Source organism: Rhincodon typus, chromosome 1 (genome assembly GCF_021869965.1).
Source record: "Rhincodon typus isolate 14 chromosome 1, sRhiTyp1.1, whole genome shotgun sequence".
In the NCBI taxonomy this organism is placed as follows: domain Eukaryota; kingdom Metazoa; phylum Chordata; class Chondrichthyes; order Orectolobiformes; family Rhincodontidae; genus Rhincodon; species Rhincodon typus.
In genome coordinates this window covers 106395406-106414349 of record NC_063332.1, presented here as the reverse complement: position 1 = coordinate 106414349, position 18944 = coordinate 106395406, and the positions used below count along the sequence as shown (strand labels likewise).

General features: G+C 38.6%; 1 protein-coding gene across 1 annotated transcript in view; it reads right to left on the bottom strand.

The window, feature by feature from the left end:
* LOC109917513 (solute carrier family 10 member 6-like) overlaps positions 1 to 18944 on the bottom strand; it is a 78809-nt gene that overhangs the window by 58769 nt on the left and 1096 nt on the right. Inside the window, exon 2 of the mRNA XM_048604290.1 lies at positions 8088 to 8221. Coding sequence (XP_048460247.1) covers positions 8088 to 8221 — 134 coding nt within the window. The remainder of the gene's footprint in view (positions 1 to 8087; positions 8222 to 18944) is intronic.

Below are 18944 nucleotides of genomic sequence, written 5' to 3'. Positions count from 1 at the left end.
TCAGCCATGATTGAATAGTGGAAGAGGCTCGATGGGTCAAATGGTCTCATTCTACTCCTATGTATTATGGTCCACTGGTAATATGGTCTTCATACGCCAAACCTGCCATCCCAGGAATCAGTCTGGTAAACATTTGTTGCACACCCTCCATAGCCAGAACATCCTTCCCTCAGTTTAGGAGACCAAAACTGTGCACAGTTCTCCAGGTGTGGTCTCACCAATTCCCTGTAAAATTGCAACAAGCCATCCCTGCTCCTGTACTCAAATCCTCTCACTATGAAGGCCAACATCGTTTTTGTTTTCTTTACCACTTGCTGCATGTGCATGCTTACTTTCAGCAACTGCTGTAGAAGAGCACTCAAGCCTCACTGCACCTCCCCCTTTCCCAAACTATCATCATTCAGATAATAATCTGCCTTCCCGTTTTTGCTACCAAAGTGCACAACATCACATTATACTTCATCTGCCATGCATTTGTCCACTCACTCAACTGTTCTAAATCACACCGAAGCATCTCTGCATCCTTCGTTCAATTGACACTCCCACTCAGCTTTGTGTCATCTGCATACATGTAGTTATTACATTTAGTTCCCTCATCTAAATCATTAATATATATTGTGAATAGTTGGGGTCCAAGTACTGATCTGTGTGGCACTCCACAAATCGCTGCCTGCCATTCAAAAAAGACATGTTTCTTCCAACTCTTTGTTTCCTGTCTGTCAACCAGTTTTCTATCCATATTGGTCCACTACCCCTAATCCTATACACTTTAATGTTACATGCTAATCTTTTATCTGGGACTTTTATTGAAAGATTTATAAATATTATCAGTCAGGCCTCTTTTTTATTCCCCCTCCACAAAATAACCTTCAATGATTACACTGAAATTTTGTTGAACTCCATGAAAGATTCTGGGGAGGTTATTTTGAAAACACGCAAGAGGCATTAATAGACATTGTGCTTTTAAGATACATCTGTTCAAAACTGGGATTTACTTGCAATATTGGGGCTAGTTGCTGATTGCAATAATTTATAATGCCTGGAGGCATTAAAACACAGTCTTATAACACTGAAGCACTGCATAACTTCACTGAAGCAATGAAGTGCACAGACTACAAAGATAATAGCAGTTATTAGGATGGGAGACTCACTTATTTGCAGAGATCACACTGGAGATTTGGGGGTAGGGGGGGCTGCAGGAAGGGACAAGTAGTAGAAGGGAAGGAAACTACAGACATAGCTACTGCAACACATGTGAGAGGAGACTGCCAAGAAGTAACAACCAGGAGGCTTGGCTGAAGACATGTCTCCAGTGCCTCAAATAATGTAACAATTTAACATGAGTAGTATTTAATGAGATCAGGAATCTGTCCCACTAATGGGAGAACTGGGTTTATTTCTTGGAGGAAGTCTGACCAAGGTAAGTGCCGATCAACTACTTAAGAGGCCAGCTTTGGGCCTTTCGTGGGGTTACCGACTTTATAGGCAGAATTCCTGTCATCTTTTCAAAAGCAGCAAGCCAATCAGAGGCAGTGTTTATTGGCCAAAAATGTTTTGATGAGATCCATGCAATTCCCTTTTAATCCATCAACAACTATTAATTCCATCAACAACTATTAATTTATAATGGGTTTAGGGATAATTGGGGTCAATTGGCTGATTAACAAACCTAAGTGACATTTTACCATGTGCAGGTGAATTTCTCATATTAGCCCACTCTCGCCTCCGACTTAATTGGGAGATTTTCTGTTGACAGGAGATTAACATGAAGCCTCTCCCATGATTAAGTGGATCTGGACACTATGATTCCCCAGTGTGATGTGCTGTAATAAATTCTGCCTTGCAATCCCACTTCCCAATAACTGTACCAACACCTGAAGCTCAACACACTCCATCCACCGGCATATGGGATGTTTCAGAAAAAGAGGTATTGTGTGGAAAAAACAGGGAGGTTATTTTAAATATTTTATTAAGTTCTAATTGCACCACAACTAAATTGTTGCATCCAATCCTGATCGCCACACTTTAGAAGAATGTGAGTGCCCTTTATGAAACATAGTATCTGAAGCAGCAATATGGATTAAGTGAATTTTCAGAGCTGGAAAGAGAGATAATTACTGAAATAAAAAAGAAAGAATTAAAACTGTGATCTGCGATTTTAAAGCGCTCCGTGAGTCAGAATGGCTATGAATATTCCATTCACTGCTGCTCTGGATACAAAAGGAGATTTGCGACAGAACTGGATTTCTTCTCCATTCTCCATGGCAACACCATACAATAGCTACAAAAGATTAAGAAAATAAGGACAGCCACTCTATTATCAGTGTGGGGTAGTAAGTGCTGCATGTTGTATTACACCCTCAATCTTGCTGAAGAGAGAACCCAGACAGGAGAGATTCTGGAGATTTTTAAGACAAATTTTATAATGTTACTTATGAACAGTATATTTATCACCTCAGGGTTCAGGTGGAGAGGAAGTCAATTGTCAGTGATAGCACTGACACCACCCAGTAGAAGTCTGCCTATGGAAAAGTGAAAGATGATCTCATCAGAATTAGGGTTTTCTTAATGCTATGCATGTATGTCTACTGAGGGACAAAAAAATTGACTCTCAAGAAAGCTATTAATGTGCAGAAGTTCTGAGGCTGTCAATCATCATTTATAGCATATCACTAGGATCACAGAGAAAGCTTTGCATCATGCTGAGAGAGATTCCAGGCAAAATAAGAACAAAATATTGAAAAAAAGAAATATTTGCAAAAAAACAAGCAGAAAGATCAAAGCCAGAGAGCAATAGGCAAATATTATGGAAGACATTCCATAAAAGAAACAAAAACATTCCATCATGTGGAAAGCAGTACTTTAATTGTAACAAGCTGAATCAAATTGCACATAAGTGCTCAGAAGCAGGCCCTTGTGGTGCAGTGGAAGGTTTGAACCAGGAGGTTTGAGTTCAAGTCCCACCTGTTTCAAATACATGACTGATCAGCTTGACTTATGAAAAGCTAGTTGTAAGACGAAAAATATAAAGGTGGCGGCTGGAGAGAGGTCAGTCAGTGACACTGATAAAGCACTCTCTACATGATAGAACAGATTAGTATTGTCAGATCTAAGGTTGAAAAATGGCCTGTGACTGTTTGAATGATGACAACACAAAGAGAGGATCAAGTGGATATGAAGTGTCAGATAGACACTGGTGTTTCATGCAACATCATAAGCTTCACAGAACTGTGTGAAGTGCCTTGAAATTGTGAGCCAAAATTGAGTCCTCAAGGATAAGGCTGAACCTTTATGATGAAACAAAGCTCAATCCAAGAGGCCAAATGAAGATGAGAGTCTAATGTAATGGGAAGAATGAGGATATGGCATACAAGATAACCGAAGGTAAGTAAAATCCACTCATCTCTGCTGAAACAAATTTAAATGTTGGATTGGTAACTCTGCATGTACCAGAAGAAATTTTCAGCATTCCACAGGCCACAAAGCCATCCACTGCTGGAAAAAAAATCCTAGAAGATGACAAAGTTTTTTTTTATAGATCTCAAATTCTTCTAGGTGAATATCAGCTTAAAGTAGATGAGTGTGTGAGACCAACTTAGCTTTTACTGAGGGGAGTTCTAGTTGCCTTCAAGTTGAGCCTGAAAAACAAGACAATGGAGCTGGCAAAGCAGGGAGTAACCCAGAAGTGACAACTGCTACAGACTGGGTTAGCGGCATGGTATCAGTGAAGAAACTTGAAAAACCGAGAGTAAACATTGATCCAAATACCTCAATATGCCAGCCATTGAAGAATTTCTGCTATAACATGACATGGCAAATTACTTCACTACTCTTAATGTTAGAGGTATGTGAATGTGGATAAAAGAAGCCGTTTTCAGACTGCATTCCAGGCACCATTTGGGACAAACAAATGGTTGTGTATGCCATAGAGTCATAGAGTCCTACAGCACGGAGACAGGCCCTTTGGCCCAAACTGGTCTGTGCTGACCAAAATGTCCATCCACACTGAGCCCATTTCCCTGCACTTGGTCCATATCCTTCTAAACCTTTCCTATCCATGTATTTGTCCAAATGCCTTTTAAATGTTAATGTACCTGCCTGAACCACTTCCGCCAGCAGCTCATTCCATATGCGTACCACCGTCTATGTAAAAAAAGTTGCCTCTCGGGTTCCCATGTATTCTTTCCCCTCTTACCTTAAACAAATGCCCTCCAGTCCTCCATTCCCCAACCTTGGGAAAAAGACTGAGTGTATTCACCCTATCCATGCCTCTCACGATCTTATATACTTCTATAAGATGCCCCCTCAGTCTCCTACGCTGTAAAGAAAAAAGTCCTAGCTTGTCCAACCTCTCCCTATAACTCAGTCCCTCGAGTACAGGCAACATCCTTGTAAATTTCTTCTGCACTCTTTCCAGTTTAATAACATCATTCCTATAGCAAGGTGACCAAAACTGAACACCATACCCCAACGTCATGTATAACTTCCCAACTTCTCTACTCAATACCCTGACTGATGAAGACCAGTGTGCCAAAACCTTTCCTCACTGCCCTGTCTACCTGTGACTGCACTTTCAGAGAACCGTGCACCTGAACTCCAAGGTCCCTCTCTTCCACTACAGTCCTTAAGGCCCTACCATTTAGCATGAAATTCCAACCTGGATTTGACTTTCCAAAATGCAACACCTCACACTTATCTATATTAAACTCCATTTGCCATTTCTCGGTCCATTTCCCCGGCTGATCAAGATCCTGCTGCAACGTTTTCATTTGTTAACATTTTCATTGCCCAAGAACAGTATCAACACAGCACGCAAGAGAGCTGGTGATTTTCCAAAATGGATATTATTGTGGATAATCTGCTAGTCTATGATATGGATATGCAATGGAAGAAGCCATCATAGACCACAATCTAATGACTACTAAACAAAGTTTGGCACATGAACCTGAAGCTGAGCAAGGAAAGATGGAATCGAAGACCTGAATCCAATTACACAAGTCATGTTCTGACAGCAAAGTGACTCCATGCAGATTCTGACAAAGTGAGAACTATAGCAGAGATGCAATGATTAAGCAACATGATGATTTGTTGGGTTTGTGAACAATTTAGCAAAGCTCTTGACTAATTTGCCATCTGAGCGTGAACCACCACTCAAAGGGATGATGGTGTCACAGTGGTAATCACCGAATCACAGAATCCCTATAGTGTGGAAACAGGCCATTTGGCCAATTGAGTCCACACCGATCCTCTGGAGAGCATCCGACCCAGACCCACCACCCTACCCTATCCCTGTAACCTTGCATTTCTCACGCCAATCCACCTGAACTGCTTATCTATGGACACCAGGTGAATGTTCTGGGGACATGGATTTGAGTCTTGCCATGGCAGTTGGTGAATTTTGAATTAAAGAAAAATCTGGAATTGAAAACCTAGTCTGATAGCAACTATGTAACCATGGTTAGTCATTGTTTAAAAAAAAAAGCTGATTCCCTCATCTTCTTTAAGAAGGAATCTGGCATCCTTATTTGGTCTGATCTACATGTAACTGTAGACTTATAGCAATATGGCTTACCCTAAGTGATTCCCACATCCCTTGACCAAATTAAAAGAAAATCTCACTATCAAAGACATGCAGTGGTATTAAGGCATAGAACAAGAAGCAGCTTTCACTAGAAAAGAACAATTTGTAATGTCAACACCAGTGCTCAGGTATTATAATGTCAATGATGAAGTCTGCTTTCAGCCCTTATGTAGCAAGAATACCAGCTGCAGTCATGTTCAGGGTAAATGAATAACTCTCAGATAGAGAAGGAGCAGTCGGCTGTTGTTTTGGTTGTGAGCTTTGTACTCAATAATACTTGTGTGGGAGAATCAAAGAGACAGTGGGATTCAACCTTTTCAGAGGTATCATCTGGATGTAACATTCAAGCACGAGAAACAGATATACATCGCTGATATCATATGGCCAAACATAAACCAAAAGATTAACAATCATATCAGCGAGTGCAGTGCTGAGCGAGCCAAAGAGCCACTTTTAATGTATGCCATCCAGACTTGCAGCAGACAGTTTCATTCTCTCAAACTGATTATCTTGTCACCAGTGACCAATATTTTGACTACTGGTAGTTAGACCAACTGACATCAAAAACTAGCAGTGAGATTGAAACAATATTTCAGTCATTACAGCATTCCAGACATTATGCTACATGACCGTGGCCTTCAATCCATGAGTGAAGAATTCATAGACAATGTGTCATCTCCGGAACATCCTTAGACAAATGGAAAGGCTGAAGTGGCAGTGAAAATTGTCAAAGAACTCGTACAGAAACCCAACAAATTCAGTGACTCATACAGGGTAATAGCGAGTGGAGAAACACACTTACTGAATGATAGGTAGCAGACTAGTACTCTTCCAAGAACAAAAAAAAAACTACTGATGCAAGAATATTAATGGGCATGAGTAAAAAATGCAAGATGAAATGACAGACGGCCAAATTTCCACTTTAATGAAACTGCCAAATTATTTCTAGAGTTGAACATTGGAGAGCCAGTCAGAGGACAATCAATTCTCAACAAGAGTCAGCCCACATAGCATAACATCATGGAATCCCTACAATGTGGAAAGAGGCCATAAGGCCCATTGAGCTTGCACCAACCTTCCAAACAGCCACCCCATCCAGAACCTGACCCCCACTCTAACCCCATAATCTCCCATTTCCCATGTCTAATTTACCTAACCTGCACATCCCTGGTCACTATGGGACAATTTAGCATGGCTAATCCACCTAACTTGCATATCTTTGAATGTGTATCTTGGAATCTGTGTAGAGTATTTGTCACCTCAATTATAAGCAGTGAATGTGAGTGAGCCAATATAAAGTCACATCCACAGACACATAGGGACAACTGGGGAAACTGTTCCTTCACTGCAGACAGCTGATAAGGAAGATGCAATTTCACCATATGCAGAGTGACACCAACAGCTCAAGTTCAATTCCCGTACCAGCTGATGTTACCACAGGAAAGTACAAGTATAGTAGATAGTATGGTTGGGATGGAGGGGATCAATGTTTTTATGAGGGAGATCAAAATTGGCCTCACTAGGTGAAAAGAATAGGACAGGACAGAACAATAGATCCCTACATTACCAAGGGAATAGAAGGGATGCAGTTGAGGTTAAACTCAATCAGCCATGATCTTATTGAATGGCAGAACAGGTTCAAATAGCTAAGTAGCCTATTCTTGTTCATTGTTTGTATGTTTGTATATTAAGAGGAGTGGACTTGAGCCTAGAGCAGCATCCAAGATATTGTCATGTATGGACACAAAGTAATCATAGGAGACTATGAAGTTGGCTTGTAGATAATGTGGAGTTGGTTTGAAATCTAAGCACAGAATCATGTCGCACTTAATCAATCTGGCTGAAGGTCCAGCACATAGATGTTACAGAACACTGAGAACAATGGCTTAGGAGGAGAAGCCTCATGTTAGTCCTTTAAGCTTCTTGCCTGCTGTTTAGAAGAGTATTGAATTTCCTGTGACATCAGAAAGATTTCATGAAATGTGATAGAGTTGGTTTCCAGAACTGCCTTGAGCATTCAGCCAAAGTCATTTGGAGTCAATCTTATTTCCAAACCAGTGATAGAAGCAGAGAAAGTAATATTGATATGGCACAAAAAAATAGATTTATGCTGGGTTATAAATGTTCGTTTCCAAGCAGTTTGAGGTCAAACCTTGTTTGAAGCTTATAGAATAAATTAATGAATTAATCAAGACAAATTACATTAACACTTGAATCAAAAACAAAATAAAATTATGGGCATATATAATAGTGCTTAATTTTACCTACCCCTTTTAACGTTTAACCTGTTCAGCACTGAGCAGCACATGGTCAACATCTTTACAAAACATAACCAAACTGGAATGTCCAAAATCCCCAGTTGACCCCAAGGTCACTTTGGAGATCCCTGACTCCACTCCCTTGTTCTTTGCCCTTAGCACAGCTACAACGCAATAAATAAAGCATGCAAACATGGTTCAACAATTTGTTAAAATATGAAGAAGAATGGATAAATAATTTTGATCACCTATCTGTTTATAAGGTGTTTGTAGCACAGTGCTGGAATTGTTGAATTCTAATGCCCAGGCAGATGAGTAAATATAAAGACTCAATGGCAAGAAACCAATGGCCAGGATTGTGGAGCAGACAGTCATGGCAACACTGAAAAGCAGAAAATGGTTTTTAATTTTAAAACATGAATATTCAATCCCCGAAGGTCACGTTTTGCACTCAGTTGTCAACAAACAAAATGGTCATACCATGCAAACCCAGAACTGGCCTTGGGATGTTGCTTTTTAAAAAAAAAAAAAACAAGTAGCATGAATCATGTGTCTCTTAGAGAACTCAAAGTTAATGCATAAAAGAAACCTATGTTATGCAGCTGGGTTGAGTAAAGAAATTAAAAAAACAAGTCCTAGAGACACTTAACACACTCTCTCTGTGGAACAAGAACGAGACTTAATGTTTCTGGTCCTGTATGACTCTTCTTTGGAGCCCTGAGTTAAGAAATTGTTACACTGGATTTTGAAGTCAGGAGCAATGCATAGTACCAGCAGTTTACAATTGATCTTTTTCTGACAACTCTCTTTTTCTAACACATAATCTTAAACATTTTACATTCTACCAAAGAATTTTAAAAAATAGAAAGGATATTTAATCATTTAACCCACCCAAAAATATCAGGATTGACTTTTGTAAGGTAAGGATATGGAAAGCTATTCAGGACAGGTAGGCCTAGGCAGTTGAAGTACAGATTAGCCATGATCTAATTGGGTGGAGCAGGACCAAGAGACTGAAAGGCCTACTCTCCCCCTCTAAATGTTCCTATATTTACTGAAAAATATCCAATTGTAAATTGTGTAAACTTTTGTGCAGAGCTTCCCTGAAGCATTCATTGTGTTACAATTATATGGTTTACAAACTTGTTATGTTTTGGGACTGTGTCTTTAATGGAAGGAAAAGTGAAAGTGGCCATGTGATCTATTCTGTAGTCTGCCTGGCGATTTGGTTGTTAGAGATTAAACGTGGCCTACATTGTTTTAGTGAGAAAAGTGTGCAAATAGTATACACTAAGCAGCAATGACTGTACACTGTATAAACTGTGGCTAGACAATGAATCTCTAGATTCCCAGAAATCTGTTGAGAATGTCAGATCGTAAACTCTTGTGCTTTAAATTGTTCATTTAGTTATAAGGTGAAAGAGAGGTATGCTTACAAAGGTAAGAAATTTGTATTTCTACGTGGATACAAACCACATTAGATTCATGTTGTCATAGAAATGGGCTTTGAAGGAGAAAGTGTTCATATCTCTAAAAAGTTACAGATGGGTTAATCTACAAGAGTCTGATTGAGACAGAACAACGACAGACCAAATTGTTTCAATGACTTGCCATGCTAGTATGTAGGATGAAGCTTGTGCTAGAACTGGAAAGACAAGTTAAAACAATGCTGGCAGATTCACCTATCTTACACATCGAGGAATATGCACCACAAAGGACAGATTAGTGGTTAAAACTTTATCATGCTCAGAAAAGAACAGAAATATACCCCTGACAACAAGGTGCAGGGCTGGATGAACACAGCAGGCCAAGCAGCATCATATACCCCTAGTTGCTATAAGTCATTTTGACTGATTTCAGAGAATTGAATATTAAAAGACAGTGTAACATGTGTTTCTTCGTGAAATTTGTTAAGTTTTTTTGATTTGGTTGTGCCAAATACAAAAGATATTTTGTTTTCTGTGGCTCAAAGTATAAAGTAACATTTAGATAATAGCAGGTATATCTGCTGCCCTGTCTTTGAAGAAGGCATAATTTCCCAATACATCACAGTCTACTTTTAAGGACTTGATGACATGAATTAAATCAATGCTATGAATATTAAAAAGATAGTTAAAGTCAGCAATTTGAGCATGGAGTAACCTATCATTGGCTGCTGGCATCCAAGATTCCTATATTTCCAGTGCCTGAGACTCCCAGAATATTAAGCACTGATCATCAGAAAAATATTTAAATGAACTATATTTGCACTGTGGATTATCTCACTGATGTATATATGGATTCCCTGATTGACCTTTGGCCCGGTCAGAAATCCCAGGCTCAGCTGGTGTCATTTGCTATTTGCAAAGCAACTCTAGTGGTTGTAGCACTAAAGTAGATGCTTAGCACTGCATCCTCTTGCTGAAACATACGTGGATCAGCTAACATCAAATGTCTCATGCAGTTGTTAATACTCACTGGGTGAGAATGCTGGAAATCAAGTCCTGCTATTTCTGGGTCATTACAGGAGTTAAAGGTTTTATACAGTAAACAAAGTTCCCCAATTTATCAGAATTTCAAATGCAGATTGATAAAAAGCATAGACTGGGTTTCTGTACTTAACCAGAATTACTGCTTGTTACAAGGAGTTAGACTCTAGCTATAGATAAACAATTACAAACCATTGGCATTTAACACTCTTAATTAAATCTCTAATTCCCATATAAATTTGCCTTATACACAGATAGACAGACAGGTAAAAAATGTTATGGGCAGAAAGGAAAAACTGGAAAGGCATCTTAGTAATCTTTGTTTCCAGTTTGTGTGTTGAGATGCTCTTTGTGATTTTTTTTCGGCCAACTCACTACTTAACCTGTCTTTCTTCTGATGCTTCCACTGGTTGCTAAGAGACACAGAGTGGCTGGTTCACTCATAAAAATCTCTGACATGTCCGTTAAAAGTCACAGCTTACAACAACTGTCACAGGCAAGATAAATTAGGTCTTTTTTCAGGCTTACGGTGAGTTTTGGCTACAGAGAACAGGGGGACTGCTCCTTAATTCCTGACTCTCTCTGTAATTTGTTCCTAGCTCCAAGCTGCTCAGTTACCTGGAACCATTCACACAATTGTTATCAGACAGCAAGTCTCAGTCTTTGGTAATAGGTCCATAGACCAATCAAATTCTTATTGCCAACAAAAGCTCCATCTGAACATTGCCCTTGGCCTCAAATATCTAAACTTAAACTTCAATTACTGCTTGTTCAAACAGTAAACAATGCTTGCCATGGGTGTTAGGTTACTTGCTTTTCATAACAGCAGCCACCCTTTCAAACATTGGTATTAAAACAGATCTTTCTCATTTCAGCCCGCGGTTTTTGAAAACACAAAAATAAAAAGACATTGTTGTTACAAAGTTGTCTAGTGTACCAGAATTTAGAACTCATCACCATGATGCCTATTGTCTGCAAATATATATGACTTTGAAGATGATGGATGCAGAACTGGCTGGGATTCCAGTGAATGATGTCTGATCCATAATTGCAATGAAGGGTTTGCACAGAAGGATTTTGGCAAAGGAAGTGTCCATCCTCAGTTCCACTAGAACATTTCAAGAGCTATTACAGGGCAGGAACACAGTAAAATTGGAACTTGGCTCAAATATCCTCCTTCCCAAAATGCTGACCTGGTCATGGAATTTTTACCATTGTTTCGTAATTATCAACATTGTCAGGTAAACCTGTTGGGCAGTTTCTATACCTGTGAACATCCAATAATGTGGTGTAATGAGAAAAGCTATTTTATGTTACCTTCTCTATTCAGACTTAAAAGGAGCATTAAAATGTTGTGGTTCTTTTCTTTCATAAATATCTAATTTTTAAATAATGAATGCAAATATTACAAACATTGGACCAAAGAAAGAATTTTACTATGAATGCTACATGAGTGTTTAAAAATTAATCTGTAATGGATTCATGAATAGCCCAGATTATGCATTGGTAACAATTGTGAAGTCCATAAAATATAGGAGAAGAAGTAGGCCATTCATTGAGATCATGGATTATTTGTTAATTCTCAATTCTACTTTCCTGCCTTTTCCCCATAATCCTTTCTTCCTATAATGTTCGAAAATATGTCTATCGCAGCCCTGAATATTCTTAATGATCCGGCTTCAATGGTCCTCCACAGTAAAGGATTCCACACCTTTGGAGAGAAGAAATTCCTCCTCATTTCTGCCTTAAATGTGTAATCCTTTATTCCGAAATTATGCCGTCTGGTCCTAGACTCTCCCACAAGGGCAAACAACATTCCTACAAGGTCTACCTTGTCAAAGGCCCTAAAAGTCTTGTATTCCTCAACTAGGCTGCCTGTCATTCTTCCAGGCTATACAGTCAGTGTTCATCTTACTGTACTGAAACTGAAAGCAACTTCTGGGGTCCCCAGACACACAGAAAAGCTTGGAAATCCAGATCATTCTATTAGTGATTTTTTGCTTGTGTAGAGGCTATGTCATTGTGCCTATTCCACAAAGACTGCAATCAATGGAAATCTATAAATTGACAAGAACTGTTAATCTCACTGTAAAACCCTTCCATGAGTCACAACTTGCTGAATGAGGTGTAATTGCATTTATAACAGTAAACCAACATCATAATTACTGCTAAGTAGCATCACTGGTCCTGAAAGCCATATTTTATATTTATGGAATAGTGCATTTCTCTCTAATGATGAAATAAATTCACAGAATCACAGAGGGAATTTGATTATTATATGAAAAGGAACAACATGTGTGACAAACGCAGAGAGAAGATTGGAGTAGCATGATGCAAATTGTGCCTTTGATGAGCCAGCACAAATATGGCAGGCCAAATTCCCCATTTTCTATGATGTAAAAATTCTGTGATTCTGTAACATAGCTGAAAACCAGTTTTTTTTCCAATTGTGTTAATCTATTTTTAGTTTTAAGTTTCAATCTTTGTTCAATCTATTATATTACCAAATATTTAAATTAAAAATGAACTTTTAATAATTTTAACTTTTTGGTTTGCAATCTGTGAACAGTTCAATATGATTGACTGCTTACCGACATGGCTGCTGCTGCATGCCAACCCATCATTTGCTTTGGTAACAGATTTAAATGGTCATCAGGAAAGGGGAAAGGTCCACCAAAGAGATCACTAGATCTTAGTGGAATCTTTCTCGGGAATCAGCAGCAAGCATTATTGTTTTGCATTTGACCAGAAAATACAGCCCACTTTGCTTCTGTCAGTTCTATGCCTTACTAAAGCTGATTTATAGATTTTCTGAGTTCTTGCTTTCACCAAGGCACTTATCATGCCATGAGAGCATAGTTAAAAAAGGCAGGCCATACTTTATGATTTTCCAATGAATGCTGGCTGCACAGAAAATTACAGTAAACACCCTGTCAGACTTTTTTTACAGAGAATCGACTGATGATACAAGTCTGTTATTCCTAATCAGGTCCACCTTCATTTTCTGACCTCACAGGAAGTACACACCAAACCTTGGTCAGTTCCACGTTATTATGTGATAAATGCTATTTTTTCAAAATTTCTGTTCTATTTATACTGTATTATTTCCTCTTAACTACATGAAGGGGTACAAATCTACTGGTGTTTATAATGCATCAGGTGGCCATTTGGTCCATCATTTCTGTGTTAGCATTTTGCTGGGGCAATGCCCTCTTTTTTTAAAACCATGAAATTCCTATTTTTGAAATAATTCTCTGCTTTTCCTTAAAATTTGCAATGATCATCATCTCAATCACTCACTGTGACAAAGCATTCCACACTCTAATAAAACTCTTGAATAAAATAAATTCCTTAATCTTTCTATTCTCATTTTGACAATTTCAAATAGAGATAATCCCTCATTACTAACTCCCCAATTTGAGAAAAGTTCATATTTTGAGAAAATAGTTCATCTTTAAAATCTCAAAACTCTTCATAATTTTACAAACCTGGAGTAAAGTTCTTTCAAATTTTTTGTGCTTCATTGGGAACAGGCGCAGTATTTCAAGTCTCTCCTCTTAGATATAGTTTCGTATTTCTGGCCTCATCCTGGCAAATTTATACTTTGAACTCCTAATGCCTTTAATGTCCTTGTTATAAAGCAGCACCCAAAAGTTTGTAGCCAAGCAATATCACATTTATTCGTCATTTCTTATTTACTTTTGTTCTCATACCCCCATTTATAAAGTCAAAATTTATTTTGTCTTCATAATTGTTTCACTAATGTATACTTTTAGGCAATTTTGTCTTTGAACCCCTATGTCTTTCAGTGGCTCCTTCCTCTGCAGTGTTTTTTCTACTGAATTTACACTCCCATTTTCTATCAGATTAAGTCAAAATATCATTTTAACAATAAACAATTAACAACAAGGAGGGGGAAATATCATCAAAAATTATTACATCTGACAAACTTGGAATTCTCACTTAATTGTGCAGATTGTAAATGCCAAGCTTTTCCTGTCCTGTGTTGACAGAGTAGCCCCTTATTTTCAGGCCAATCCTTTAATTTGCCTGAGAAATACTATTTTGTAAAATTAATCTTATAACATATATTTCCTTGCATTCCCTTCAAAGAGAAGCCAACATCCTTGACATTTGAAACTGACTATCATAACTCTTCATTCTTGCAGCTTTGAATTTTATTACAGGATAGAACATGGCAACATTCCGTCTCAAAACTGATATTCTTAGCCTTCCACACAACATTGTTTACACACATTTTTCTTTTGCTTCTGCTATATTAATATGTAACGTATTGTAGCATGTTCCTGGAAGTAAAACACAGTACTTCATGTATCATAATTTTGTTTGGCAGTTGAAAGTAAAATTATATTACTGGTATGATTCGTCTTTCAGATAAGCTGATAAATTGAGGGTCCATTCACCTCAAGTGTATGTAAAAGATCCTCTGACATTATTATGATGAAAAGTAGGTGAATTATCCCCAAATCCCTGGTTTATATTCTGTGGTGTTGAATATTGAAAAGGCCTATTAGTTAGCACAGAAATCGCCATGCACAATGTTCCATGCCTTATGACAGCAGGTGCACACCCAGCATTGGACCCACACTGAAGCGATATTCACAGCAATGAAATTTAACCTTCACTTCTTAAAGCACATCTGCACCTCCTAAATCGGAGGCATATTCTGGGTTTGGCGGGGTCTGGAAGTGACTGGCTGAAAGTTTCTCAGTAAATGCAATGTGGCAACAATGGCTGCACAGTTTCCAGATGGAATGCTGAATGCCTTCATACAGGAGGCGAAAGAAGCCCAGAGCCCATCGTTGCACAGGGATCCAGGAAGCCATCCATTCCTGGAGAAGCAGATGGATATAGAAAGTTAAGGCTAGATTTGATGTACTGAAGGATCTTGGGATTCAAGTCCATAGCTCCCTGAAAGTGGCCACGCAAGTAGATAGGGTAGTAAAGAAAGCGTATGGCCTGCTTACCTTTATTGTTCGGGGAACTGAGTATAAGGATGTCAGATTGCACATTTATAAGACTTTGGTTAGGCCGTACTTGGAGTATTGCATTCACTTCTGGTCGCCACATTACAGGAAGGATGTGGAGACTTTGGAGATGGTGCAGAAGAGTTTTACCAGGATGCTGCCTGGATTAGAGGGCATGAGTTATGTGGAGAGGCTGGAAAAATTTGGGTTGTTTTCTCTTTAGCAGTGGAGGCTGAGGGGAGTCTTGATAGAAGTCTATAAAATTATGAGATGCATAGATAAGGTTGACAGTCAGAATCTTTTCCCCAGAGTGTAAATGTCTAATTTTCGGGGGCATGCCTTTACGCTGAGAGGGGGCAAGTTCAAAGGAGATGTGAGGGGCAAATTTTTTACACAGAGAGTGGTAGGAGTCTGGAATGCACTGCTTGGGAGGTGACGGAGGCAGATACGATAAGGGCATTTAAGGGACTTTTAGATAAGCACATAAATATGCAAGGTATGGAGGGATATGGACCAATGGCAGGCAGAAGGGATTAGTTCCATTTGGTGTCATGTTTGGCACAACATCGTGGGCTGAAGTGCCATTCCTATGCTATATGGTTCTGTGTTCTATGATATTAATCCAAGAACTTGACCCCAAGGACCTGGATTTAGTGCTATAAAAGTTCATATGACTCAGTAAGGTCATTGAATATAATTTCCTACGCATTGAACATCCTCCAAATTGGAGCTCCAAATTGTATGCTACAGCAACTCAAACTCTTTAGGGGTCAGTTAGTCGGATAGCTGGTGTGGATCAGATTGGTACCATCAGCTTGTTGTTCAGTCTCGATTCCAACTAGGATGGATTTGTAATCTTCCTCCTTACCCTACCTTGGTGGATGTATGATACTCTTTAAACTGCATTTGTGCAGAGAGCTCAAGTACTTTCTTGTCAACTACTTCAGTCCTTCTTCCAAGAAAATTCAACTGAGTTTGTCAGGAATGGCTTCTACAATTCCATGCTGGATCTTTTTGTTCAATTGAACATTTCCAAGGTGTTTAGTTACTTGATCTGAAAACAATTGGGTTTAGATAAATTGGGAGGTTAACTTAAAACAAAATGAAACAGTGACCTAACCCATCTTGAACTGTTCACTTTGGGTTTTAACAGAGGCATATGAGGAGTGAGACATCCACCCACTCTCAAGAGGCAGATTAGTCATTGAAATGTTTGAAAGTGGTTGCTTGTATCCCTCTGTTTAACAAGGTATCTGCTTTTAGTCCATGTAGGCATCACTGCCCTCTAATACATCATCCCTAATGTCCAATTTCTTCATTTCTTCACCCCTAAAATCCTCATCACTGATGCTGCTGATCTCCTCTTGAGCTGCCCCAGTAATGGTGTCCCAATTGCCTTTGAACAAGGGAGAGATTTCTGCCTCCTGAAATGTAAGCAGCAAACTCTCAAGCAGAACCAACTACAAAGATCTCTCTCTCAGTGAACATTTTGTAGAACTTTTAGATTTATACCCGACTTTTATTTGGACACAGGTCTGATTTGAAGATCTCGTCAATTCTGCAGATGTTAGCATTTCAATTTCATCTACAGGAAATAGACTAGCCTGTGAGACATCGTCACATTTTATCCTTTGAGTTTGGACTCTCGGCCCAACACAGAGTTTATTTTTCTTCTTTGTTATAAACCACATCTGGGCAAAACTGTGTAGTTTTATCTGTCATGTAAATGTTTGTGCTGTGGATTAAGGGAATATAATTTAATTCCAAATATTAATTTAGCCATAAGCCAGTTTTGCCATTTATTGTAAGAATAAGTTGGTTTATGAAAAAGGAATTGTTTTTAAGTTAATAACAAAAGCCTGATATACATTTCTTCTCTATAATGATACAAAATTAACTATTCTGGTGATTAAATGAAACTTTAACCTTTTTGGTGAGGCTTGTGGAATAATAGGGCTTGATTAGCAATGCAAGAATTGTAATAGCTTCACAGAACAGCAGTCAAATTTTCCCTAGTTTTCAAACAATATTTATCTTGCGACCAACATCACTAGAACAGATTTCCTTATAATTATTTCATTGTACACATTGGGAAGTGTGGATGTACAAAGGGATCGAGGTGTCCTTGTATACCAGTCAACAAAAGTAGACAGGCAGATTCAGCAAGCAATTAAAGGGAAATAGCACTTTGGCCTTCATTGCAAGAGGATTTGAGTTCGGATGTAGGGATGTCTTACTGCAGTTAAAGAGGGCCTTGAGACCACACCTGGAGTATTGCATGCAGTTTTGGTTTCCCTATTTGAGAAAGGATATACTTGAAGTATACAAAGTGCAGCGAATGTTCACTAGGTTGAGAGCAGGGATGGTAAGACTTTGCCATGTGGAGAGATTAGTTCAACTAGAGTTTAGAAGAATGAGAGGGAATCCAACTGGAACATATAAAATTTGAACTGGTGTTGGACAGACTAGATGCTAGGAGGATACTTTCTCTGGTGGCAGAGACAACTCTGAATACTGGGTAGACCACTTAGGACCAAGATGAGGAAAATTAGTTCAAAGAGTAGTGAACTTGTGGAATTCTGTACCATAAAAGACTGTGGAGGCCAATTTACCAAATGACTTTGGAATGAATAACTGTTGAAGATGAGGCGGCAGTTACAAAGAATTAATAATAATCAGTTGATATCACACTGCTATAAATGCAGGTCAGACTGGAGGTTCTTTACCCTAAAATATGTCAGAGGATTAGAAAGGTATGGTTCCAAAATGTTCAGCAGTGCTATACAAAGAATTGTTTTCATTTTACTGGATCTAATTCAGCTGCTTTTGTAGTCTGGCCATTATTAAGTTACTGATGGCTCAACGAACTGAAGGCAGAGAAATAACAAAATAAAAATATAAATTTTCTGATGAAGGGTCCAGGCCCGAAATGTCAGCCTTCCTGCTCCTATGATGCTGCTTGGCCTGCTGTATTCATCCAGCTCTACACCTTGTTATCTCAAAATAAAACTTTGGATGGTGTAATGATAATGTGATTGAATAAAGTTTTGAAACAATTTTTTAGAAATGGTACATTTGAAGTATACTCATATTCCCCCATATTTCAGATCACGTTATAAGAGGAAGTCCTGATTTTCGAGCTATATATGATCATATGTAAAAAGCAGCACTGATTTCCAGTTAATTGTGAAGTCTGCAGGGATATAAGGAAAAAGGAAGGAAGTGTGATCTACTGGTTGAGATTTCAATGAGCCAACAGAGAAGAAATGGGCCAAATTGTTTGTTTCATTCCTATAAGATTTTTGATTTTATGCTTAGAGCCCTTATGGCAATACCTGTAAAAATGTGGATTTTTTTGCAACTTTACACAAGCAGATAATTCCATCGCTGTCCTGATGCTGTCACTAAGTATATAGTTTGTCAAGCTTGGAAAAAGGTCATGCACAGCACCTTATGTAAATGATATCAAAGTAAATGCAGGTCATTTTTGAATTAAGGAAATAAAGTAAGACACTGACAACAAGGTGTAGAGCTGGATGAACACAGCAGGCCAAGCAGCATCAGAGGAGCAGGAAGGCTGACGTTTTGGGCCTAGACCCTACTTCAGAAAAAATTTTTTCATTTTTTCTGAAGAAGGGTCTAGGCCCAA